Here is a 20,174-nt window from a genome sequence, read left to right on the forward strand (position 1 = left end):
ATAAAAATAAGGGACTAATTGATTTCAGGTGTGGTAAGAATCCTCTGCTTGTTAGTTGGGTACCCAGCACATTTTGCATGACACACATGACATGTATGTGTGTCACCAGGCTTAGGGGAGAGAGGAGGTCTTAAACTCTATCAGAAAGGAACCACTCCACTGCCCTGGCAATTCCTTAGGGAAGGATGAAATATCACATGTGTAATGGTTGATTAAAGGGTAAGAAGGGTTTATACTAATGCACTTGTTTTCTTTCCCTCACAGGTGTAACTCATGCCATGGGAGGCAGAGGAGGCCTGAACAGAGGAAACATTAGTTAAATGAAATGTAAAGTACTTCCAGCTGTGTATACAAAGTGCCAGTTTGCCTGTGGTTGCTTAGTGTAATGAAGCCAGAGCTTGAAGCAGCATTTCATACTTAGAGTTGTGTGCACACATTTCAATGTCTTTTATTAATAAAATTAGAAAAAATGTTGACATTTAATTGGCATCTTTTTTTAAACTCCTCTGTTGTGCATCACTTGCTGGGACAGTTGTACCAGTCTTTGGATACAGTCTTTCCTGTGAGAGCAGTAACAGGTCTTGCTATTCTTTTGCCAATATCCAAACTGTAGTACCGATCTGAAAGGAAGAGAGGTCAGGATTAACTTCCAGAAACTACATTTAGTGCATGGAAAGAATCCAGAAATTCAAGCCTGCATTTTAATGTCACTTAGGCGTGAATAACAGATTTTCCATTCCATGTGCATATATGGAGCTGAGAGGCTCTAATAATAAATTTCTGTCCTCAGCTTTATTTTTTACGTGTCCTTAGTTGCATTAAGTTTTATAGTACTGCTAATAATTAAATCTGTCCCAAGAGCAGGGAAGAATATTCTTGTATTGTTAGAGCACAGAAATAGTCTTAAGAATTTGGAAATCAAACAAACTAAATTCACAACAATCCTGCACTCATTACGTGGGAAGTCCATGGTCCCTAAGTGTGAATGGACCTGTGAGGCCGATTCCTCCAAGGTGAGGAATTGGATCTTACTGACAGGGACTTTAATATCCTGTATCTGGGTATGGCTTGTTCTTAGAGCTTTTTTTTTCTGAAAAATTGAGAAAATTCTGAGGAATAGTTGTACGGGATCCTGGCTGGGAGAATGAGTCTACCTAATCTGGGATCATAAATGATTTTTTGGTGCTAAGTCACCCTCCTTTTTGAGTTTGGTCAGAAACATAGTTCCGTAGAAGCCAGTGAAAAGTTATTGCTGTGTAGTGATCCAAGGACTTCAGTCTAACATAATTCTTTGTTAAGTGCAAGGTTTGTCACTTTACAAGGCTGAGCTCCCTGGCACTGCATGTCCCAGCTAGCTGCTTTGAACCTTTGAACCTCTGTACTCTATTGCTGCAACTTGTAACTGTAACTTGATTTTTAATAGAAACATCTCTTGATTATGGGCAACATTTTAATTCTCAGGACTTTTTAGGGGTGCTGAAAGTAGTGCCACAAGTGGTAACAGAGCTTCTTCCTTCCCCACCGCCCCGTCTTTTGAGATCCATAGTGATGTGCTTTAGCTTAACTTACTGTAAGAGAAGGCATAGTAATCATAGCCATCGGGCTTGTTCTGATTGGGCACGGACAGAGTTGAGTGGATAACTTTGGGGAGGCCTCTCCAGTACGTTGTCATTTGGACTTCCTTGCGCAGAACTCCTGCAAGCAAAAGGAACCCTCCGTGAGGAGCTGTGGGAGCGTCTGCTGTAGGACTGTGTCACCTACAGCCAGGCACAGCCACTGGATTAAAAACCTTCAAAAGTACTGTATTTAAAAAAACAAACAGAACATTGTGTCAGAACCTACAGGGGTGAAAGCAGCTGTATAGGAGAACCTTAGTGAGCACATTACCAGAGGGGTAGGGGTTGATCCTGACGGTGCGGATCACAGTTGGCATTCGCACGGCGCGCTGGAAGCGTCGCCGGATGACAACTCTGGGCACAAAGGCTGGGTATCTGATGGTGATCCGGGCTCTTCTTTGGCACTTCTTGGCTGGTTCTTGTCTGTACACGTACTGCTGCATGTTCCCATCTAAAGCACACATTTGTTAGGTAAAAAAAAAATAAAAAAAAAAATCAACAAACACCCTCAAAAACAAACGCCCCAACCACCAGCTTGATCAGGTATGAGAATTTCATCATATTCACAGGAACTCCATATAAATATAAAAAATAACATTTTTATGGTGGCAGTACAGCATTTATGTAAGACTAGGAAATTGCTTTAAAACAGGAAATCAGAAATAGAAAGGGAAATATCCATACATAGTTATGAACTTGGAAGATTAAAGCCTTCCCTTCTCTAGTTAACTTGAGACTAAACTAGCTTTACCACCAGATAAAACTTATTTCAATGTTTAACCACTACAGTGCTGATTCTTACCCTTACAGACCCGGTTGAAAATGCACTGAAAGACCTCCAAGTACTAATACAATTTTTTTTAAGCTTCAGGTTATATTTGAGCACCTGGAACACTGTCATGGCTTGTGTTTCTGGGATTGAAAGAAATAGGTCTTTGGGTCAAGAGAAAGAGTGTTTTATTCCTGACTAAGGCAATTCAAGCATGTTTTGATAATCCCTGCACTTCAGGAATAGGGGACATACCTCTTTTGATAAAATAAACAGATTCTGGTCTGCTGTTGTATCTTGCCACGGGGAGGGTTGCTACTATTCTCCCACTTAGCCCTGCAAATCCAGTTGCAAGAGGTTTGGGATAGCCTTGATCCATAACACCATTAGTGAAGCGCCAGTACAGGGGCCCCTGAGGATTTAGAGGGAAAAAAATGAGCTTTAGAGGAACATAACTGGTTATTGAACTTCAACACAAACATGAAGAATAATCCATAAACACTAGCACTTTGATAGCTACATTGTAAATCTGATTAGAATCACTCCTACATCCATTACAAACAGGATAAAACTGCTGCAGCTTCATAAAATACCTTCTGCAGCCTTTTAACCTTTGAGAAGGGCAAGAGTGTCTTAGAAACTGATTTTTATGAGTAGTCATGGAACAAAGGGGTTTGCTGTCTAAATCTCAAATTTTCATGGATATAACAAACTGCTTGAATTCCAGGACTGAATGATTTGTTGGGAAATAACTGTGAACCATCTTTAATGAAGTTTGGGCATTTCATTATCATTTTCTTTCAGGATGGGAGACATACTAGGAACAAGTTCAGGCAATTTTTTTCCCAATACCCGATCTAAACCTCCCCTGGCACAGTCTGAGGCTGTTCCCTTTCATCCTGTCCCTGTTCCCTGGGAGGAGAGCCCAACCCCCATGGCTGCACTTTCCTGTCAGGCACTTGTGGAGAGCCAGAAGGTCCCCCTGAGCCTCCTTTGCTCCAGGCTGAGCTCCTTTCCCAGCTGCTCCTCATCAGCCTCGCCCCCTCCCGCCGGCCGGGCCCGCTCCCACCTTGATGAAGAAGGTTTTCCCATCGCAGTTGCACCGGGAGAAGACGGAGTCGATGGGCGAGGGGATGCCCCAGCCGTCGGTGATCCGGCGGGGGTTGGTGGTCGGCGGCGTCCGGCCGTTCAGCAGCCAGTAGTAGTGACCTGCGGGGGACAGGCGTGAGGGGAGCTGGGGGGGACAGCTGCGAGGGGACAGCGCCGTCCTGCCCTGCGGACAGCGAGGGGACAGCCCAATCCTGCCCTGGGGACGCGGCTGAGGCGGCTCGGTGAGGGGGGCCCAGGGCGTGGCTCCGGGCGCCGGGGAGTTTCGTGAGGAGAGTTTCGAGAGGGGCACCGGGGCGAGTGAGGGGGGAAAAAGAGGAGGAAGAGCGACAGGGCAAGTGAGGGCGGAGGAGAGAAAGGAGAACGAGAGGAGGAGAGAGCAGGGGCAGGTGAGGGAGGAGGAGAAGGAGGCCGGGTCAGGTGAAGGTGAGGGAGAAGAAGGAGAAGGAGGCCGAGGTGAGGGACTGAGTCAGAGAAAGGAGAAGGAGGAGGAGAAGGCGGAAGGGAGCTGGAGCAGGTGACGGAGGAGGCCCGGCGCTGTGCCGGGGCTGGTGCGGGAGAAGAAGGAGGGCTGGGGCCAGGGCCGGGGCCGGGGCAGGTGGAGGAGGAATATGAGGAGGAAGAGGGCCATGCCAGAGCGGGTGAAGGATGTTCGGAGCAGTCTCACCTCGGAAGACCGCCAGGGTGCCATTGGGCAGGGCCACCATGCCGTCTGCCGGCTTCCCGCTGCACAGGTCCTTCTCGTCGTTCTTGCTGTCTGCAAAACACAGCCAGGTGAGTTTGTTTAATGTTCCACAAGAACGGCGTTAGCTTCTCCCCCTTCCCCCCGCTGGTGGCCAGGGTTTAATCCCTCACCGGGGATGTGTTCTGGGGAAGTTCAGCTCTGGTGCTGTGGCCCCAGCAGTGCCGAGACCAGGTGTGAGTGTCTTGCCTTATTGCCATCTAAGTACCTCGTAATTCATGAAAACACCTACAAACGGCTTGTATGCTCCATCCCTCATGGACTTGCTCCATGCTCTAGGATTTTATTGTTTCTTTAAGCTGATTTAGTGGTTTCCCTTTCCTCTCTTTATTTCTTAAAAAAAAAAAAAAAAAAAAGCATTTTCACTTCCTTTCCATTAAATATATATGCAATTAAATAAATATAAAGGAAGGATGAATCTCTTTTAGACAGAAATTCAAGTATTTTACATCTAACCACACCAGGTTAGGTACCATGAGGGAGGGTGGATATGCAGCCTGACTCCCTAGCAACATTTTCATGAGATTTAGAAATTTGTCATCTTTTTCCCTTGATTTTTTGTCTGTTTGCATCTTCTACAGTATTTATAGCAAACAATTTTTAGTAGGACAAATTATTGAAGCCAATTAATTTAGATCATGTGGCAAACTACCTGGAGGATTTAATTAACCCCACAGCTGAGAACTGAGGTTCCAGTACTCAGGACACCAGCAGCTGTGGTTGTGGCTGCCCACCAGGACAGTGCCATGTTCCCATGAGTTACTGGTGCTTTTGTACCTGGTGGAATGCACTTACCTTGTGTTTCTCCAGGTAACATTGGCAGGTCCCCAACTTGTATTAAAGGCTTGTTTATCTCAGGCTCTTCTTTTGCTGGCAGAGTTTCAGGTTCAGTTGGATGAGGCTCTTCTCTGGCCTCAGTGACCTCCTGGAAATATATTGTTGGCTTGGATGTCCCGTTAGAAACAAGATACATTTCTTCTATCGTGTCCTTTTTATCCCTTGTTGTGGTTTCTTTGGTAACTGTAGTTACCTCTTCTTTGTCAATACCAGGGGCCTTTTCAGTGACATCTTCTATTTCTTTTTCAGTTGTGGTACTTATTTGATGGTGCTCAGTGATAGTTGTTACCTCTTTTTTACCATCTGTTGTCGTCTCCACAACGACACGAGTAGCACCTGGGCTCTCTTCAGCTGATGCTGGCCCAGTCTGCTCAGTTTCTGTAATTGTCTCTTTTTCATTTTCTGTTAAAGCCTCACTGGGTTGAGGAGTTGAATCTGCTTTGATGGTTGTTGCCAGCACAGTGGGATTGGGCAAGGTAGCTGTGGCTGCTGTTGTTGCAGTCTTGGTGTCTGCAGAAATTGTTTCAGATTCACCTGTGATGGGGTACTTGGCTGTAGGAACTGTGTTTGGAATGTAATCCATACCTTTCAAAGAGTCACCTGGTTTAGCTGTTGTCACCATACCTACAGTAACAGTGTCTTTCCCAGTTGCAGCTGTGAAAATGTCTTTTAGCAGAGTAGTTCTGTCTTTCTTGGATGTTGTTTTCTCCTTGTTCTCCGTTGTGGTATCTGAAAGCATCGTGTCTGCTCCAGGTGTGGGGGAGTCCATTCCACCTGTTGTGGCTGCAGCATTGCTCGAAGCAGCCATGACTTCACCAGCAGTGGTGTCAGCCTCAGGGGCTGCAGGGGTGGTTGCAGAGTCTGCATCCTCTGATTCAGGTGTGGTGGGAGAGTCTGCCTTGGTTGTAGGCTCTTCTGGAGTTGTGTCTTCTGGCTTTGGGGTTGTTGGCTCCTCTGGGGTTGTCTCTTTTGGTTTGGGGGGGGTGGGAGAGTCTGCCAAGGCCATCTGCTCCTCTGGGGTTGTCTCTTCAGCTTTTGGTGTTGTTGGTTCAGGGGTTGTCTCGACTGGTTTGGGGGTTGTCGGCTCCTCTGGGGTTGTCTCTTCAGCTTTTGGTGTTGTTGGTTCTTCTGGGGTTGTCTCTTCAGCTTTTGGTGTTGTTGGTTCTTCTGGGGTTGTCTCGTCTGGTTTGGGGGTTGTCGGCTCCTCTGGGGTTGTCTCTTCAGCTTTTGGTGTTGTTGGTTCTTCTGGGGTTGTCTCGTCTGGTTTGGGGGTTGTCGGCTCCTCTGGGGTTGTCTCTTCAGCTTTTGGTGTTGTTGGTTCTGGGGTTGTCTCGTCTGGTTTGGGGGTTGTCGGCTCCTCTGGGGTTGTCTCTTCAGCTTTTGGTGTTGTTGGTTCTTCTGGGGTTGTCTCATCTGGTTTGGGGGCAGTCAGCTCCTCTGGGGTTGTCTCTTCAGCTTTTGGTGTTGTTGGTTCTTCTGGGGTTGTCTCGTCTGGTTTGGGGGTTGTCGGCTCCTCTGGGGTTGTCTCTTCAGCTTTTGGTGTTGTTGGTTCTTCTGGGGTTGTCTCGTCTGGTTTGGGGGTTGTCGGCTCCTCTGGGGTTGTCTCTTCAGGTTTGGGGGTTGTTGGTTCTTCTGGGGTTGTCTCTTCAGGTTTGGGGGTTGTCGGTTCCTCTGGGGTTGTCTCTTCAGGCTTTGGTGTTGTTGGTTCTTCTGGGGTTGTCTCTTCAGGTGTGGGAGTTGTTGGTTCTTCTGGGGTTGTCTCCTCAGGTGTGGGTGTTGTTGGTTCTTCTGGGGTTGTCTCCTCTGGTTTGGGAGTTGTTGGTTCCTCTGGGGTTGTCTCGTCTGGTTTGGGAGGTGTTGGTTCTTCTGGGGTTGTCTCTTCAGGCTTGGGAGTTGTGGGTTCTTCTGGGGTTGTCTCTTCAGGCTTGGGAGTTGTTGGTTCTTCTGGGGTTGTCTCTTCTGGTTTTGGAGTCGTTGGTTCTTCAGGGGTTGTCTCTTCAGGTGTGCGTGTTGTTGGTTCTTCTGGGGTTGTCTCCTCTGGTGTGGGTGTTGTTGGTTCTTCTGGGGTTGTCTCCTCTGGTTTGGGAGTTGTTGGTTCCTCTGGGGTTGTCTCTTCTGGTTTGGGAGGTGTTGGTTCTTCTGGGGTTGTCTCTTCAGGTGTGGGAGTTGTTGGTTCTTCTGGGGTTGTCTCTTCTGGTTTTGGAGTCGTTGGTCCTTCAGGGGTTGTCTCTTCAGGTGTGCGTGTTGTTGGTTCTTCTGGCGTTGTCTCCTCTGGTTTGGGAGTTGTTGGTTCTTCTGGGGTTGTCTCTTCAGGTGTGGGTGTTGTTGGTTCTTCTGGGGTTGTCTCCTCTGGTGTGGGTGTTGTTGGTTCTTCTGGGGTTGTCTCCTCTGGTTTGGGAGTTGTTGGTTCTTCTGGGGTTGTCTCTTCTGGTTTTGGAGTCGTTGGTTCTTCAGGGGTTGTCTCTTCAGGTGTGGGTGTTGTTGGTTCTTCTGGGGTTGTCTCTTCTGGTGTGGGTGTTGTTGGTTCTTCTGGGGTTGTCTCCTCTGGTGTGGGTGTTGTCGGTTCTTCTGGGGTTGTCTCCTCTGGTGTGGTTGTTGTTGGTTCTTCTGGGGTTGTCTCTTCAGGTGTGGGAGTCGTTGGCTCCTCTGGGGTTGTCTCTGCAGGTGTGAGAGTCGTTGGTTCCTCTGGGGTTGTCTCTTCAGGCTTGGGTGTTGTCAGTTCTTCTGGGGTTGTCTCCTCTGGTTTTGGAGTCGTTGGTTCTTCTGGGGTTGTCTCTTCAGGTGTGGGAGTTGTTGGTTCCTCTGGGGTTGTCTCTTCAGGTTTGGGAGTTGTTGGTTCTTCTGGGGTTGTCTCTTCAGGCTTGGGAGTTGTTGGTTCTTCTGGGGTTGTCTCTTCTGGTTTTGGAGTCGTTGGTCCTTCAGGGGTTGTCTCTTCAGGTGTGGGTGTTGTTGGTTCTTCTGGGGTTGTCTCCTCTGGTTTGGGAGTTGTTGGTTCTTCTGGGGTTGTCTCTTCAGGTGTGGGTGTTGTTGGTTCTTCTGGGGTTGTCTCCTCTGGTGTGGGTGTTGTTGGTTCTTCTGGGGTTGTCTCCTCTGGTTTGGGAGTTGTTGGTTCCTCTGGGGTTGTCTCTTCTGGTTTTGGAGTCGTTGGTTCTTCGGGGGTTGTCTCTTCAGGTTTGGGAGTCGTTGGTTCTTCTGGGGTTGTCTCTTCAGGTGTGGGAGTCGTTGGCTCCTCTGGGGTTGTCTCTGCAGGTGTGAGAGTCGTTGGTTCTTCTGGGGTTGTCTCTTCAGGTGTGGGTGTTGTTGGTTCTTCGGGGGTTGTCTCCTCTGGTTTGGGAGTTGTTGGTTCTTCTGGGGTTGTCTCTTCTGGTTTTGGAGTCGTTGGTTCTTCGGGGGTTGTCTCTTCAAGTATGGGAGTCGTTGGTTCTTCTGGGGTTGTCTCTTCAGGTGTGGGTGTTGTTGGTTCTTCAGGGGTTGTCTCCTCTGGTGTGGGAGTTGTCGGTTCTTCTGGGGTTGTCTCTTCAGGTGTGGGTGTTGTCGGTTCTTCTGGGGTCGTCTCTTCAGGCTTGGGTGTTGTCAGTTCTTCTGGGGTTGTCTCCTCTGGTTTGGGGGTCATTGGTTCTTCTGGGGTTGTCTCTTCTGGTTTTGGAGTCGTTGGTTCTTCTGGGGTTGTCTCTTCAGGTGTGGGAGTCGTTGGTTCTTCAGGGGTTGTCTCTTCTGGTTTGGGGGTCGTTGGTTCTTCTGGGGTTGTCTCTTCAGGTGTGGGAGTTGTCGGTTCTTCTGGGGTTGTCTCTTCAGGTGTGGGAGTCGTCGGTTCTTCTGGGGTTGTCTCCTCTGGTTTGGGGGTTGTCGGTTCTTCTGGGGTTGTCTCTTCAGGTATGGGAGTCGTTGGTTCTTCTGGGGTTGTCTCTTCAGGTATGGGAGTCGTTGGTTCTTCTGGGGTTGTCTCTTCAGGTATGGGAGTCGGTTCTTCTGGGGTTGTCTCTTCTGGTTTTGGAGTCGTTGGTTCTTCAGGGGTTGTCTCTTCTGGTTTGGGGGTCGTCGGTTCTTCTGGGGTTGTCTCTTCAGGTGTGGGAGTTGTCGGTTCTTCTGGGGTTGTCTCTTCAGGTGTGGGAGTTGTCGGTTCTTCTGGGGTTGTCTCTTCAGGTGTGGGAGTTGTCGGTTCTTCTGGGGTTGTCTCTTCAGGTGTGGGTGTCGTTGTTGGCTCCTCTGGCGTTGTCTCTTCTGGTTTCGGGGTGGTTGGAGATTCTGCCTCAGTTGTTGGTGCCTCGGTGGCCTCTGGGGTTGTTTCCTCAGGTGTGGGGCTGGTGGGAGGTTCACTCTCTGTTGCTAGTTCCTCAGTAGCATCAGGTGTTGGGTCCTGTGTTGCGGTGTTATCGGTAGGGTCCATTTCAGTCACTGGTTCCTCTGTGGCATCTGGGGTCACATCCTCTGCCTTTTCTGTGGTGGGAGGGTCGGCTTCAGTCGCTGTTTCCGCAGGGGTTGTATCTTCTACTTTTGGGGTTGTGGGCAGGTCTTCGGTGGTAGTTGGTGCCTCTGTGGCTGCAGGTGTTGTGTCTGCAGGTTCTGTCCTTGGCACAGGAGTGGTCACTTGGATTTCGGGATCTACAGAACAAATACAAATCTGGTTCAGTTTTTAGAATTGCAGGCAGGTATTGCCTATAGATGTATTATACCTATTAGTTATCGGTACTTCCCTTTGGGATTGCAATACCTATTGGTTGAATGGCCAGACTAACCTGGACTGGTGAAATGGGAGTTCCTTTTGTCTGCATGGGGCTTTGCAGCAGCTCAGCTCAGTGTTAGGTGATCCCTTTTGGCCAGCCTGGCGCTGCCCCAGGTGCAGCACTGCAGGGTTTACTTTGGTGCATGTAGGTGAGGCTGTCTGCAGTTTCCTGCCTTTTTCATGGAAGGGATGCCACACTATAAAATAGTCCTTATAATAAAACACTTCCCTTCTCAGTCTGTTGTTTTCCTCTATTTCGCTGCTCTACAATATAACTTAATCTGCACCAATGACCTAGAATTGGAGGAGAGAGGTAGGGAAGCAGGAGGAAAATAATTCCTGAACACACAGCCCTGACTGCATCTCATACTGTATGCCTTGGACTGTTTTCTACTTTCTTAAAACAATCTCTTCACTTGTATTTATAGTTACGTAAATTTGAGTCAAATTGTTGATTTTCAGCAAAAAAGAACAATAAATGCTTCTGCATTTCAATGTTTCCCTAACTATTCTCTCCCCAAGATTTTGCAGTTTAGTTCTGCTTTCACAAAGTTTGTGTATTTAGTATGAGCAGAGCATTGCAGAATAGGTTTCACTCCCATCCCATGTGTCTAAAATGCCATAAGCCACCTGGGGTCCTGTTAATGGTTATATGAATTTCCTTAATTTTCTTTCATTTAACCCACTATATTGATTTCGTTTTTGTAATAGGCAATTGGAACAGCAGAAAGTACTCCAAATTTAAAACAAAACAAAAGAATAAAAAGAAAAGGGTTGACTGACTTTTAGTCTCTTTTCATTTGTGTTTCAAGTTCAAACTGATGTTCTGAATTATCACTTCAAATACTGGAACAATACCAAAGAACACAGGAAAGCAGCATATTTTCTAGTCAGGACAAATAAATCCTGTGTTCTCTGAAGCAGTGCAAGGTCTGGCTTGATTAAAGCTAGAGGAACCTGCTAGGACATTTTCCTGTGTTGGTTCTGCCAGTTCACTGCTGTCCCACCCTTCCTGTTCCAGCCGTGGATGCTGTTCAAGACTGACAATGGTCTGTACTGTGTTTTTGGAGGATGTGTGTGAAAATCCAACAGAGACACAGAAGACATCACCAGTGCCACATCTGTGCTGAGTGAGCTCTCCAAAGTCCTGAGGGCTTGGTGAGGTAATCGGTTTATAAACTGACTGCTTCCAAGCTTGATAACTGTCTGGTAATGTCTAGGATCGGCTTTCTATTTCCAGAGCAGGGAAATGGTCCTTCAGGAAATTCCTTCAGGTAACACCCATCCCAGTGCATGCATATACTTGCCTACCTTCTACAGCTTCCTCTGGCAGCTCTTCCTCATCTGTGGAGGACCTTTTAGATGTTGACTTGTTGTCCGGAGGAGTCTCCGGGGTTGGCGCTTCTGTGGTTGCTGAAAGAGAGAAGTGCTCCCATTAACAGATTATTTTATCTTTATAGGTGCTTGGTGTCAACTGTGTAACAGTCATTACAAAATTTCAGTGACCTTCTATTTAAAACTAAGTTTCTTTTTATCTATAGGATTCTTTACACTATTATTTGCATGAAAAAGAACAAAAATACCCCTTTGATTCTGAGGTGCTTCATCACAAATGGATGCAATGTGTTTCCCAGAAGTTTGAGGTGAGGTATTATTAGACAATGGAAATTTTGGGGTGGGCAAAAAGATGAATTCTAAGTGTTCTATATATTGAAAATTTGTTTTATTATTTTGTCAGCTTGGTTTTTTTACTATAGATGACATGGGACTAACTTGCTCTAGTGGAAGCAAGAGAGCTGTAATATTAGCCAAGAATTTATTTTGATTATCCCCTTGTAGTTCTTCAGATGTGATAACTCTGCACAAGTGATTGTTTTGGAGATATTTTGAAAGAAATGGTTTCCTCGAAGGAGATAGGAGCTACAAAGCAGGCATGGCCCAAGGAAACAACACAAGTATTAAGCTAACTTCTAGTAGGCTGAGTTTTAGGAGAAACAGGAAGTTGCTCTTGGATTTTCCAGCTCTGCAGAGTAGATGGGGTTTCAGCATCCAGTAAGAGCCAGATCATATTTTATAATTATTTTTTGCTCAAATTGTACAATTGGAAATGAGCTACCAGCATGGCCTTGTAGAAGGAAATTAATAGTTGTGAAGGAAGTGTGATGGAGCTCAGGGAACTGGCTTAATTATTTTGATCCAACCAAGGGAGCTGGTAACTGCCAGAGTGTGTGTAATGAGCTTTTTACAAAAGGAATGGGATTTTTGTCTCAAAGGGATGACCATGGTGTCAAAGGATTTACTTTCACAGTAAGCTAGTGCTCTAAACAAGAAAGGCTGGGTATTGTGCTATATCCTGAAGCATTTATTGAGGAAGAGAGAAAAACTGTAGTTTGAATAAAATCACTCTGGAGGCTGAATGACTCCTTTGAAAGCCAATTGTTGGGAAGAGGAATGTTTTGGTTAAGTTTGTATGGGTATTCAGGGAATAAAGAACTTCTGGAGGACCGGGAAGATAACAGTGAGCTCTGGATATACATTGTACACTTGGCTTTACTGTACATAAAAAAATGTTCAGAGGATGCTGAAATAGCAAATTTATTCCAAGAGGTTTAACAAATTTCTCAGTTATTCACACATAGTATAAATAAAGAAATACTGAATACAGTGGTTTGGGGTATTTCTGTTGGGTATTTTGACAAAAATTGACAGCAAAGTTTAGTAAAATACAGAAGAAACTAAGTTTAGGAACAATTGATTAATTCTTCACTATATATTAACTGAAGAGAAATTGTTTAACAGTGTTTTGGTTCAATAAACTCAGCAAAAAGAGGGAAGCATTAAGCAGCCTCAAAAGCAGCAAATTCACCTCAAGATGCTTGCAAGACACTTCTCTGACATTCAGTTAAAAATGGTGAATACAGACTCTATTTCAGTCTAACTTACAGTGCAACTGTGTGGCAAAGCCAAGCCACTATCCCAGCACTTGAGGACCACTTGGGTGAAGAGAACTGGGACTTCGAAAGCCAGCTGTTGTGTGTTACGCTGCAGGCTTTGGGAATTAGCTGCCTTGGAGGTGGATGGGCTGCTCTGTGGATGCTGTGCCCTGGTGCCAAACCATATTTGCCAAGTGTGTTGGCAGAAATTAATTTAGGTCTGCAGGTAGCAGAAAGTTTAAGGACATGATGAAATGAAACATATTCTGTTGGTGTTTTCTAGAGCTCATTTGCTGGTGTCCTTAAAGCTACATGAGGGTGGGATTGCACCTCCAGATCTGTGTCTTTGTGCTCAGCTGAAACCCCACCAGGCTCTGCAGAGAAGGACAGAACAAACAGAAATGACTGCAGGTCTGTGTGATTTTGCCCTAGACTGAACTTAAAGCCTAAAGGTTAAATACATGTTTTCTTAAAATTTTTCCTGCTATGGTGTGAATGTGTAACATCCAGTTCCTCCCTTCTGCCCCACAGGATGGGTTTCTGTGTTGGGCTGCTCTTCCCACACTGGGTTTGGGGTGAGGAGGATCTAGGATGCATATCTCTAATAAGTTGCCAGTGACTGCAGTGACCCTGAGCAAGTGGTCTGGGTGTCCAGGTACTGCTATCCGAAGACATGAAGTAGGTGTTCTCCACTTTTGGATGGACAGGTATTTTAAGGGAGTTGAACCTTCCTCCATTACCACCTTGATGAACCGAGATGAACTCGGCTTTTTACTGCAATTCATTTATTCAGCTGCCCAGTGGAAAAGGCCTTGGGGGTGCTGGGGACAGAACCTGGACATGAGCCCAGGTGGGCAAGAGGCCAATGGCCCCTGGGCTGTCCCAAACATGGTGTTGGCACTGGCCTGGGGCAGTGAGTGTCCGCTGTGCTGGCACTGCTGAGGCCCCTTGAAGGCTGTGTCCAGTTCTGGGTCTCTTATGGCCAGAGAGATATTGTGGGGCTGGAGAGTGTCCAGGGAAGGGAACAGAGCTGGGGAAGGGGTTGGATCACTAGGAGCAGCTGAGGGAGATGGGAAAGGAGCTCAGCCTGGAGCAAAGGAGGCTCAGGGGGACCTTGTGGCTCTGCACAACAGGAGGGGGCATCCAGGGGGCGATTGGGCCTTGCTCCCAGGGAACAGGGAGAGGACAAGGGTAGATGACCTCTAGTAGGAGCGGGGCAGGTTTAGATTACCAGGCTGCCCAGGGCAGTGATGGAGTCCTCATCCCTGGAGGGATTTAAAAGCCATGTCAGGAAGGCACTTGGGGATACATTTTAATGGTGGCCTTGGCAGTGTTGGGGAAATAGTTGGATACAATGATCTTGAAAGGTCTTTTCCAAACATAACTGTTCTGATTCCCCAGCTTCTCTCATTGACTTTTAGTATTGATGTGCAGGACCTGTCCTTCCATGTGGTGTTCCAAGTAATGGTTCTGATAGTTAATTAGAGCATTGCTAGTGCCAAAAGAGCCTAATGCAAAATACAACTTTACCTTCAGAATTCACATCTTGGTGACGGTTTCCAGGATATCTACCTGTATGTGTCCATAGTATTATGGACACATACTATGGACTATGTGTCCATAGTATATCTACCTGTATGTGTCTCAAGTATTCATGCTTGAGAAACTGGCCAATTTCTTTGTGAAATTAGATTTTGTTATTTTTGTTCTGTTTTCTTTTGTTACTTGTTACCGAAGCCCACACAGTTGTGTTTATGTAAAGCAAAGCACCTCTAATTAGATACCTCTCTGAAAAACAGCAGTGGAGAAATGTTCTAATGTTCTTACCCTCTTTGCAGTGCTTGGCATAGTCCGGGCAGCATTTGCCGTAGCGCTCGCAGTCGGCATCGCAGTCGCACTCCCGTCCCCTCTCGAAGGATTCAAAGCAGCGTCCCTCGCAGGAGGCAGCTGCGGGAGGCAGAGCAGCACAGTCAGGGGCTGGGCCAGCTCACATTGAACGCTGGGACCTCTCTACAGTGAAGTCATTTGCTCAGGCTGCTGCCACTAGGTGCTTATCCTGGTGTAATCCAGGATTTGTCTGTAATTGAGGGGTTTGGATCAGGCAGTACAGCCAGAAGGGCACTGTGCCATTGCAGGAATCGAGACCATTTGATTTACATTGCAATAAAACATGACCTCCGTGTTCACTTTAGCCAGGTCCCACCGTAGGAGGCTTCCACTTCCCCAACCACATAGCAGTGATCTCAGGAGTGATATTTAATTTCTGGGCTGGGTTTGCAGAAAGGTGTTCACTAGGGTATCACTTTGCAGCAATAATGATATGTCTACCAAAGCACTTCTGAAAAATAAGCAGCCTAACTGGGTCACAACCAATTGTACCTGTGTGTCCAGGAAAACACTGCAACCTAATTGTGAGTGCAAGTAAACCAAGTTACCCCGAGAGATCAGTTTGGAACTGTTTAATACAGTTCTTAAACTATTAGTACTAAAGGAGTATCTACCACATTTCGGCATGATTAATAACCACATGATTTTAATATTTCATTTTTGGTTAAATTCTGAAAACTTCACCTACCAAGCCACTATTTCATATCAAGTAATGACCAAATTGTGCTGGAAAGAGTGTGTGCAGCTATGGCAGACTTCAGAAGAAGTACTTCCTCTACATAAGTCTCTTGCAGTTGTTGCCTCTGTGGCACACAAGGCATAAAATGATGTTTTACAATTAAATCCCTATCTAGCAAAATTAGGATTACTGTATAGGCAGATTCTGAACATCTTTGGATTAGTGTAGTTGTGGAATCAGTCTATTGATGCCAGTGGAGCCATCCCACGTGCACAGGTGAGAATTATTTTTATTATCTTACGGAAGTTTTTATTCATAAATAATGTTTGGTATTTCTCTCATTTAGTCAGCATTGATCCTACACTAACTAAACAACAGTCTTTAGCCAGACTGCCTGCATCCGTTCAGGATGGCACCTACTGTGCTTGCCTGGACTCACTGGTTTGGAATAGAACAGCAAAGACTTCCTCTAGCCTTAAACTTTTAATTAAATGTTATGCAGATGCCAGAATACCTTTAGAATCTGACCTACAGTAAATAAATAGTCTACACAATTGAAATGTTTCAGTCTACACTTTTAGCTGTGAGAAATGCCGATGTCCCCCCACAAAGCAAAATGAGGATGGGGAGGGCTGAAGTGCAAAGTGTCAGGGCAGCAGAACTGGGATTTTAGGGAGTGCTAGATCTGCATTTTAGGCAATGCTCGGCAGTGTTGCTGGATCTGAGAAGTATTTGTTACCCATGTAATCCTACTGGAAACACAGTGTAGCATAACAAATTGCAGTTATCCAAATCACTGACATTTCTGACATTGGTAGTTCCTAAGAAAATATTTTTAATGCTCAGCAAAGCAGTTTGAAAAACCTGTGTTTATTTACATTGTACAGTTTTGCATATAAATAAGGCATAAAGTAATATTCATTCAACCATCTTTTCCAGCAGACTCTGGACATGTTTCTGATCCAGAGTCAATTTCTGTCCATAAAAGAACACCCTGGCTTTGGATTAGACCCTACAGCATCCACACTTCTTAAATTTGAGTTGGAATATGCCAGAATTTCTTTCTGCAAAACCCTGAATTTGCTATTACCATTTTTTTTCTTTGTATAAGAGACAGACACATGCAGTATGGAGTAGAAAACAAACAGTAAACTGTTTTTGTCCATCTTGCCTAGTTCTGTTTTTGTAAAAACCAAAATTCTTTGCTTGGCAATGACCTGTGGATACACAATTTTCTTTGGATTGCTAGAGGTTATCCTGAGTTTTTGAGGGGGGACAACAATACATGTATGAGAGGTAACAAGGACACAGTGAACCAACAGACATTTAAGCATTCAAAGAGGAGACACTGGTGTGGTAGGGAGCTGGGAGGGGAATTTTGTGGAGAGGAACTGGCTGTGTTTGGGAACTTACCCACTGTGCAGACTTTCCTGAAGTCAGGGCAGCACTCCATGTAGTGGTGACAGTTAAAATCACACTGGCAGTCATGCTCTCTAGAATACCCTGCCCCACATCTCCCTGTACAGCTCGATACATCTAAAATCACACAACACTGGTGTAAGCATTGCCAAACCACAATGGTCCTTAAGGAAATGCTGAACGGAAAAGGAGTAAAGTTTCTCTTCTTGTTTTTTTTCTCCCTACAGAATGTGGTTTCTTCACTTGCTATTGCAGAAACTGAGGGCCTGATGTGATCCCTCCTGAAGGCATGTGGAGCACAGGTTTGCTCTGAGCCAGCCTGAGGACGAGCAGCAGCATGCTGCCCATGTTCAGGTTAGAGGGGTGTTCCACTGAGCTAACTTACTCTCTTTCTCCTGAAAACTAAGGAATACTTGAGGATTGGTTTTGTAGTATCACACAGGTGTCCAAACCAGCCCCTGCAGATTCACCTTAGGCAGTATATGAGCTCTGCTGATTTATTCTCCAAATTGATTCACTCTCTGTATGAATCAAGTATGTGCCTGTTTATGCACCTGCACGCCCATACCTGATAGATCCCTCAGGTGTCTGATTTTTACTGTTGGTAATGCTGTTCATAATAACCCATCTAATCAGGTTGCCTCTCACACTGGAGAGCACTGTCATAATACATACAGCTCCCTGAAGCCATTTTTATTGGAAATTTCAAAATCTGCGTAACCCCTACACTATATTTTTTTCCCTGATGTCAGGGAAGAATTTGGTATCAGCTCTAAGGTTAAGAACAACTGGGATCTAGTCCTGCCGCCTCCTATAAAATACAGTTCATCAGGAGATTAGTTGTTAGCAGACTAACAGAAAAACTCATCCCACGATGGCTTTACTGCCAGACTGCTGCAGTGCTGAAAAGAGCTGGATAATAGCAAATGGTGCAGATAACTGGTGGTAAAACAAGACATCAGGAGGTGTTTTGCTTTACCCTGTGAGCATTCCAGCTTGGCAGTGCCTTGCTACCTTTTACTGCCAGATCAGATATTCCTTCCCTTCCTCTGTGAAATCTCTGCTAACACAGCTAGCTACCAGCTTCTTCTGGAAATGAAACATGCAGGACCACAAGTGAAGCGTCCCTAAATACAAACAAAGAAGCTGAACAATCAGCAAGCTCAAACAGATAATCAGCTGAAACATTGAGGAACAACAAGGAAATAACATGTAACACAACACAACACCAAAGACAATTTCCAACAGCACATACTCCTCGTGTGTGTGTCTCAAGGAAGACCATGGGATAACAAATATTACATATATTACATATATTACATATACTGTGATTTTTCAGCAAGTAGTTGTAATGCTTGTTACCACTTTCCTACAAATAGAAAAGTGGAACTAAGGAATAACTGGAGACATCAACGAACTTGAATTACTGGGCTATTAATACAGGAGCTGAAAAGAGAAGATGGACATCCTCCTTTATGGATGTATGCCCAATATATTGAACCCTTCTTCCTTTATGGAAGGAAAATAAGTCCAGTGGTTATATAGTTAATATAGTTTTAGTCCAATAGTTATACCTCCTAATTAGTTTCTTTTGAGTTTATGACTTGTAAGTTATGGAGTTACTCGCAAGGAAAATGCCTGAATGGTTCTGATTGCTGTTGACAAAAGTCTTGATTTTTGCTGAAACTATCGATTATTAAGGGGGTCAGTGCCAGGTCACTGGCATCGGGTGTGCCCTGAGGAGCTGCTCGGATACATGACATTGTGCCTTCTGGTATCAAGTAGGAATAAATAATTTTCTACCAGAAAATAATACCCAGTGTTATCCCCATGACAGCTTGGGAGCTGCTAGAGAACTGCAACAGCACAGGATTTGCCAGGCTGCATGTTCCACTTCATTGTAGCAGTGTTACTTTGGTTAAGATATCAATTATAGAGCTTGGAGAGTAAATACAAATCTGTATAACTAGACAAATAATTCCCCAAACTTGCTTCAGTGGTGGTAATAATGGTGCATTTAATGGCAAAGCACATAGCAAGGTAGAGACATTCCTTCCCCTGAGCTTATTGAAATATTTCTAACTAACCTTTGTGGATATTGTCATGTTAGATTATTCCTGAATCAAACTGAAAATCACTGGGGCTAAATACATCAGTCTGAGGGCAAGAGAATCTGTAGACTATATCTACGGAAAATGTAGTAAGTTCCTACACACTTTACATTACATTTATATTTTTATGGTATTCCTCAACAAAAGAGGACTGTGTTGCACCAAAATTTCTTTATGAAAATATTCATATATGATGATGAAACTGAATCATATTTCCTTTCTGAATACAGTTCTAGTTCTTAGTATTTTTATGATGATGCATTTGAAGCATTTCTAGTTTGTGTCGGATATCCTGGACCCCCTCCATTTAATTTTGTGTGTTACTGTACCTTGAGAAGACACTTCTGGAATCAAGGACAGTGAAAGGACCACCAGGGATAAGCAAAGTATGTTCCATATGATCATAACTTTCAGGTACGACATCATTCCTAAAAAGAAATAATCTCATATCACTATATGCAATTCAATTAGTTTGCAATTTAAAAAAATGGAGTGCATATCTTTATATATAAGACTAGTTCAATAACAACGTAAAATAAATAATAAAACTGTTCAAGGACAAATTGCTAATTTATAATTACTCCACAAATTCTCTCTTGATTATTAGTCAATTAGTTGTTAAATTTTGTAGTAAGACAATAGAAATTCGTTATTAACAAGTAATAGAAATAATTTTTACAGAATTCTATTACATGTATACTGCAGTCACAGTCATGGGTTCTAACATGGGTTGACTTCGGCACAACAATGTGTAAAGTTATAACACTGATAAATAAAAATCTATTAGAAAACCAAATACTGACAGAACATTAGTAATTCAGCAACATAATTTTATAAACTATAACCTAGCATTGCAATATGTCAAATGGAAACATAAGCTAAAAACTAAATCTTCTTTCAAAAGGAAAACTTTGGGTTTTCTGTCCCAGTTCCTTGTTTTCATTTTGAAGAAGAGCTCTGGGTAGAGACAGGTGTAGCACTTACCTAGCAGAGAGCGTGTCTTCTCCCAGGGCTGCTCCAGAATCCTTATATATTGCTTTGGAACTGTGTTGGGGTCAGGTAATTAGGCAGCTTGTAAAACACACCACCAATGACAGCTCATGACAGCAAACTTTCCACAGGGCTTGGAAGGGGGCCCGGATGACTAGACTAATATAACATCTGGAAAATACTCCCATTAAGAAAAACGATTACAGAAAAACTAAATAGGGTCTTACTAGTCAAAACACATTTTGATTACTGAGAGAAATGAACAAATTGTCCTCAATGCAGCTGGAAGGCATTAGAGAGCATTGCAGAGCAATAGAAAATCATCACAGGCAAATGCTGAGTGTATTTTCTTTCCTGGTAA

The 20,174-nt window shown here is 44.7% G+C and overlaps 2 protein-coding genes across 5 annotated transcripts in view; one reads left to right on the forward strand and one right to left on the reverse strand.

The window, feature by feature from the left end:
• Positions 1–483, forward strand: part of TPR (translocated promoter region, nuclear basket protein) — a 34,429-nt gene extending 33,946 nt beyond the window's left edge. For all 4 annotated transcript variants that reach the window (XM_085068676.1, XM_085068675.1, XM_085068677.1 and 1 more), the window contains exon 51: positions 265–483. In XM_085068676.1, the coding sequence (XP_084924802.1) occupies positions 265–320 (56 nt within the window). In that variant the 3' untranslated portion in view covers positions 321–483. The remainder of the gene's footprint in view (positions 1–264) is intronic.
• Positions 424–19,906, reverse strand: PRG4 (proteoglycan 4). The gene is made up of 12 exons (XM_085067295.1): positions 19,808–19,906; positions 19,153–19,251; positions 16,707–16,829; positions 14,555–14,674; positions 11,106–11,207; positions 5,030–9,673; positions 4,160–4,249; positions 3,455–3,594; positions 2,641–2,797; positions 1,888–2,067; positions 1,570–1,695; positions 424–620 (listed from the first exon to the last, which is right to left on the reverse strand). The coding sequence occupies exons 2-12, from the start codon at positions 19,247–19,249 to the stop codon at positions 517–519; spliced, it is 5,883 nt and encodes a 1,960-aa protein (XP_084923421.1). The 5' UTR covers positions 19,250–19,251; positions 19,808–19,906; the 3' UTR covers positions 424–516.
• Positions 19,907–20,174: the final 268 nt, after the last annotated feature.

The sequence above is a fragment of the Lichenostomus cassidix genome, chromosome 8, assembly GCF_008360975.1.
Source record: "Lichenostomus cassidix isolate B80296 chromosome 8, HeHo_3.0, whole genome shotgun sequence".
Lineage (NCBI taxonomy): Eukaryota > Metazoa > Chordata > Aves > Passeriformes > Meliphagidae > Lichenostomus > Lichenostomus cassidix.

Coding starts and splice junctions, on each gene's coding strand:
- PRG4 (XM_085067295.1), bottom strand. CDS start 19,249: ATGATGTCGTACCTGAAAGTTATGATCATATGGAACATACTTTGCTTA. Junction 11,208..14,554: donor TGCCAAGCACTGCAAAGAGG/GTAAGAACATTA, acceptor TCTCTCTTTCAG/CAACCACAGAAGCGCCAACC. Junction 3,595..4,159: donor CACCCTGGCGGTCTTCCGAG/GTGAGACTGCTC, acceptor TGTCCCCCGCAG/GTCACTACTACTGGCTGCTG.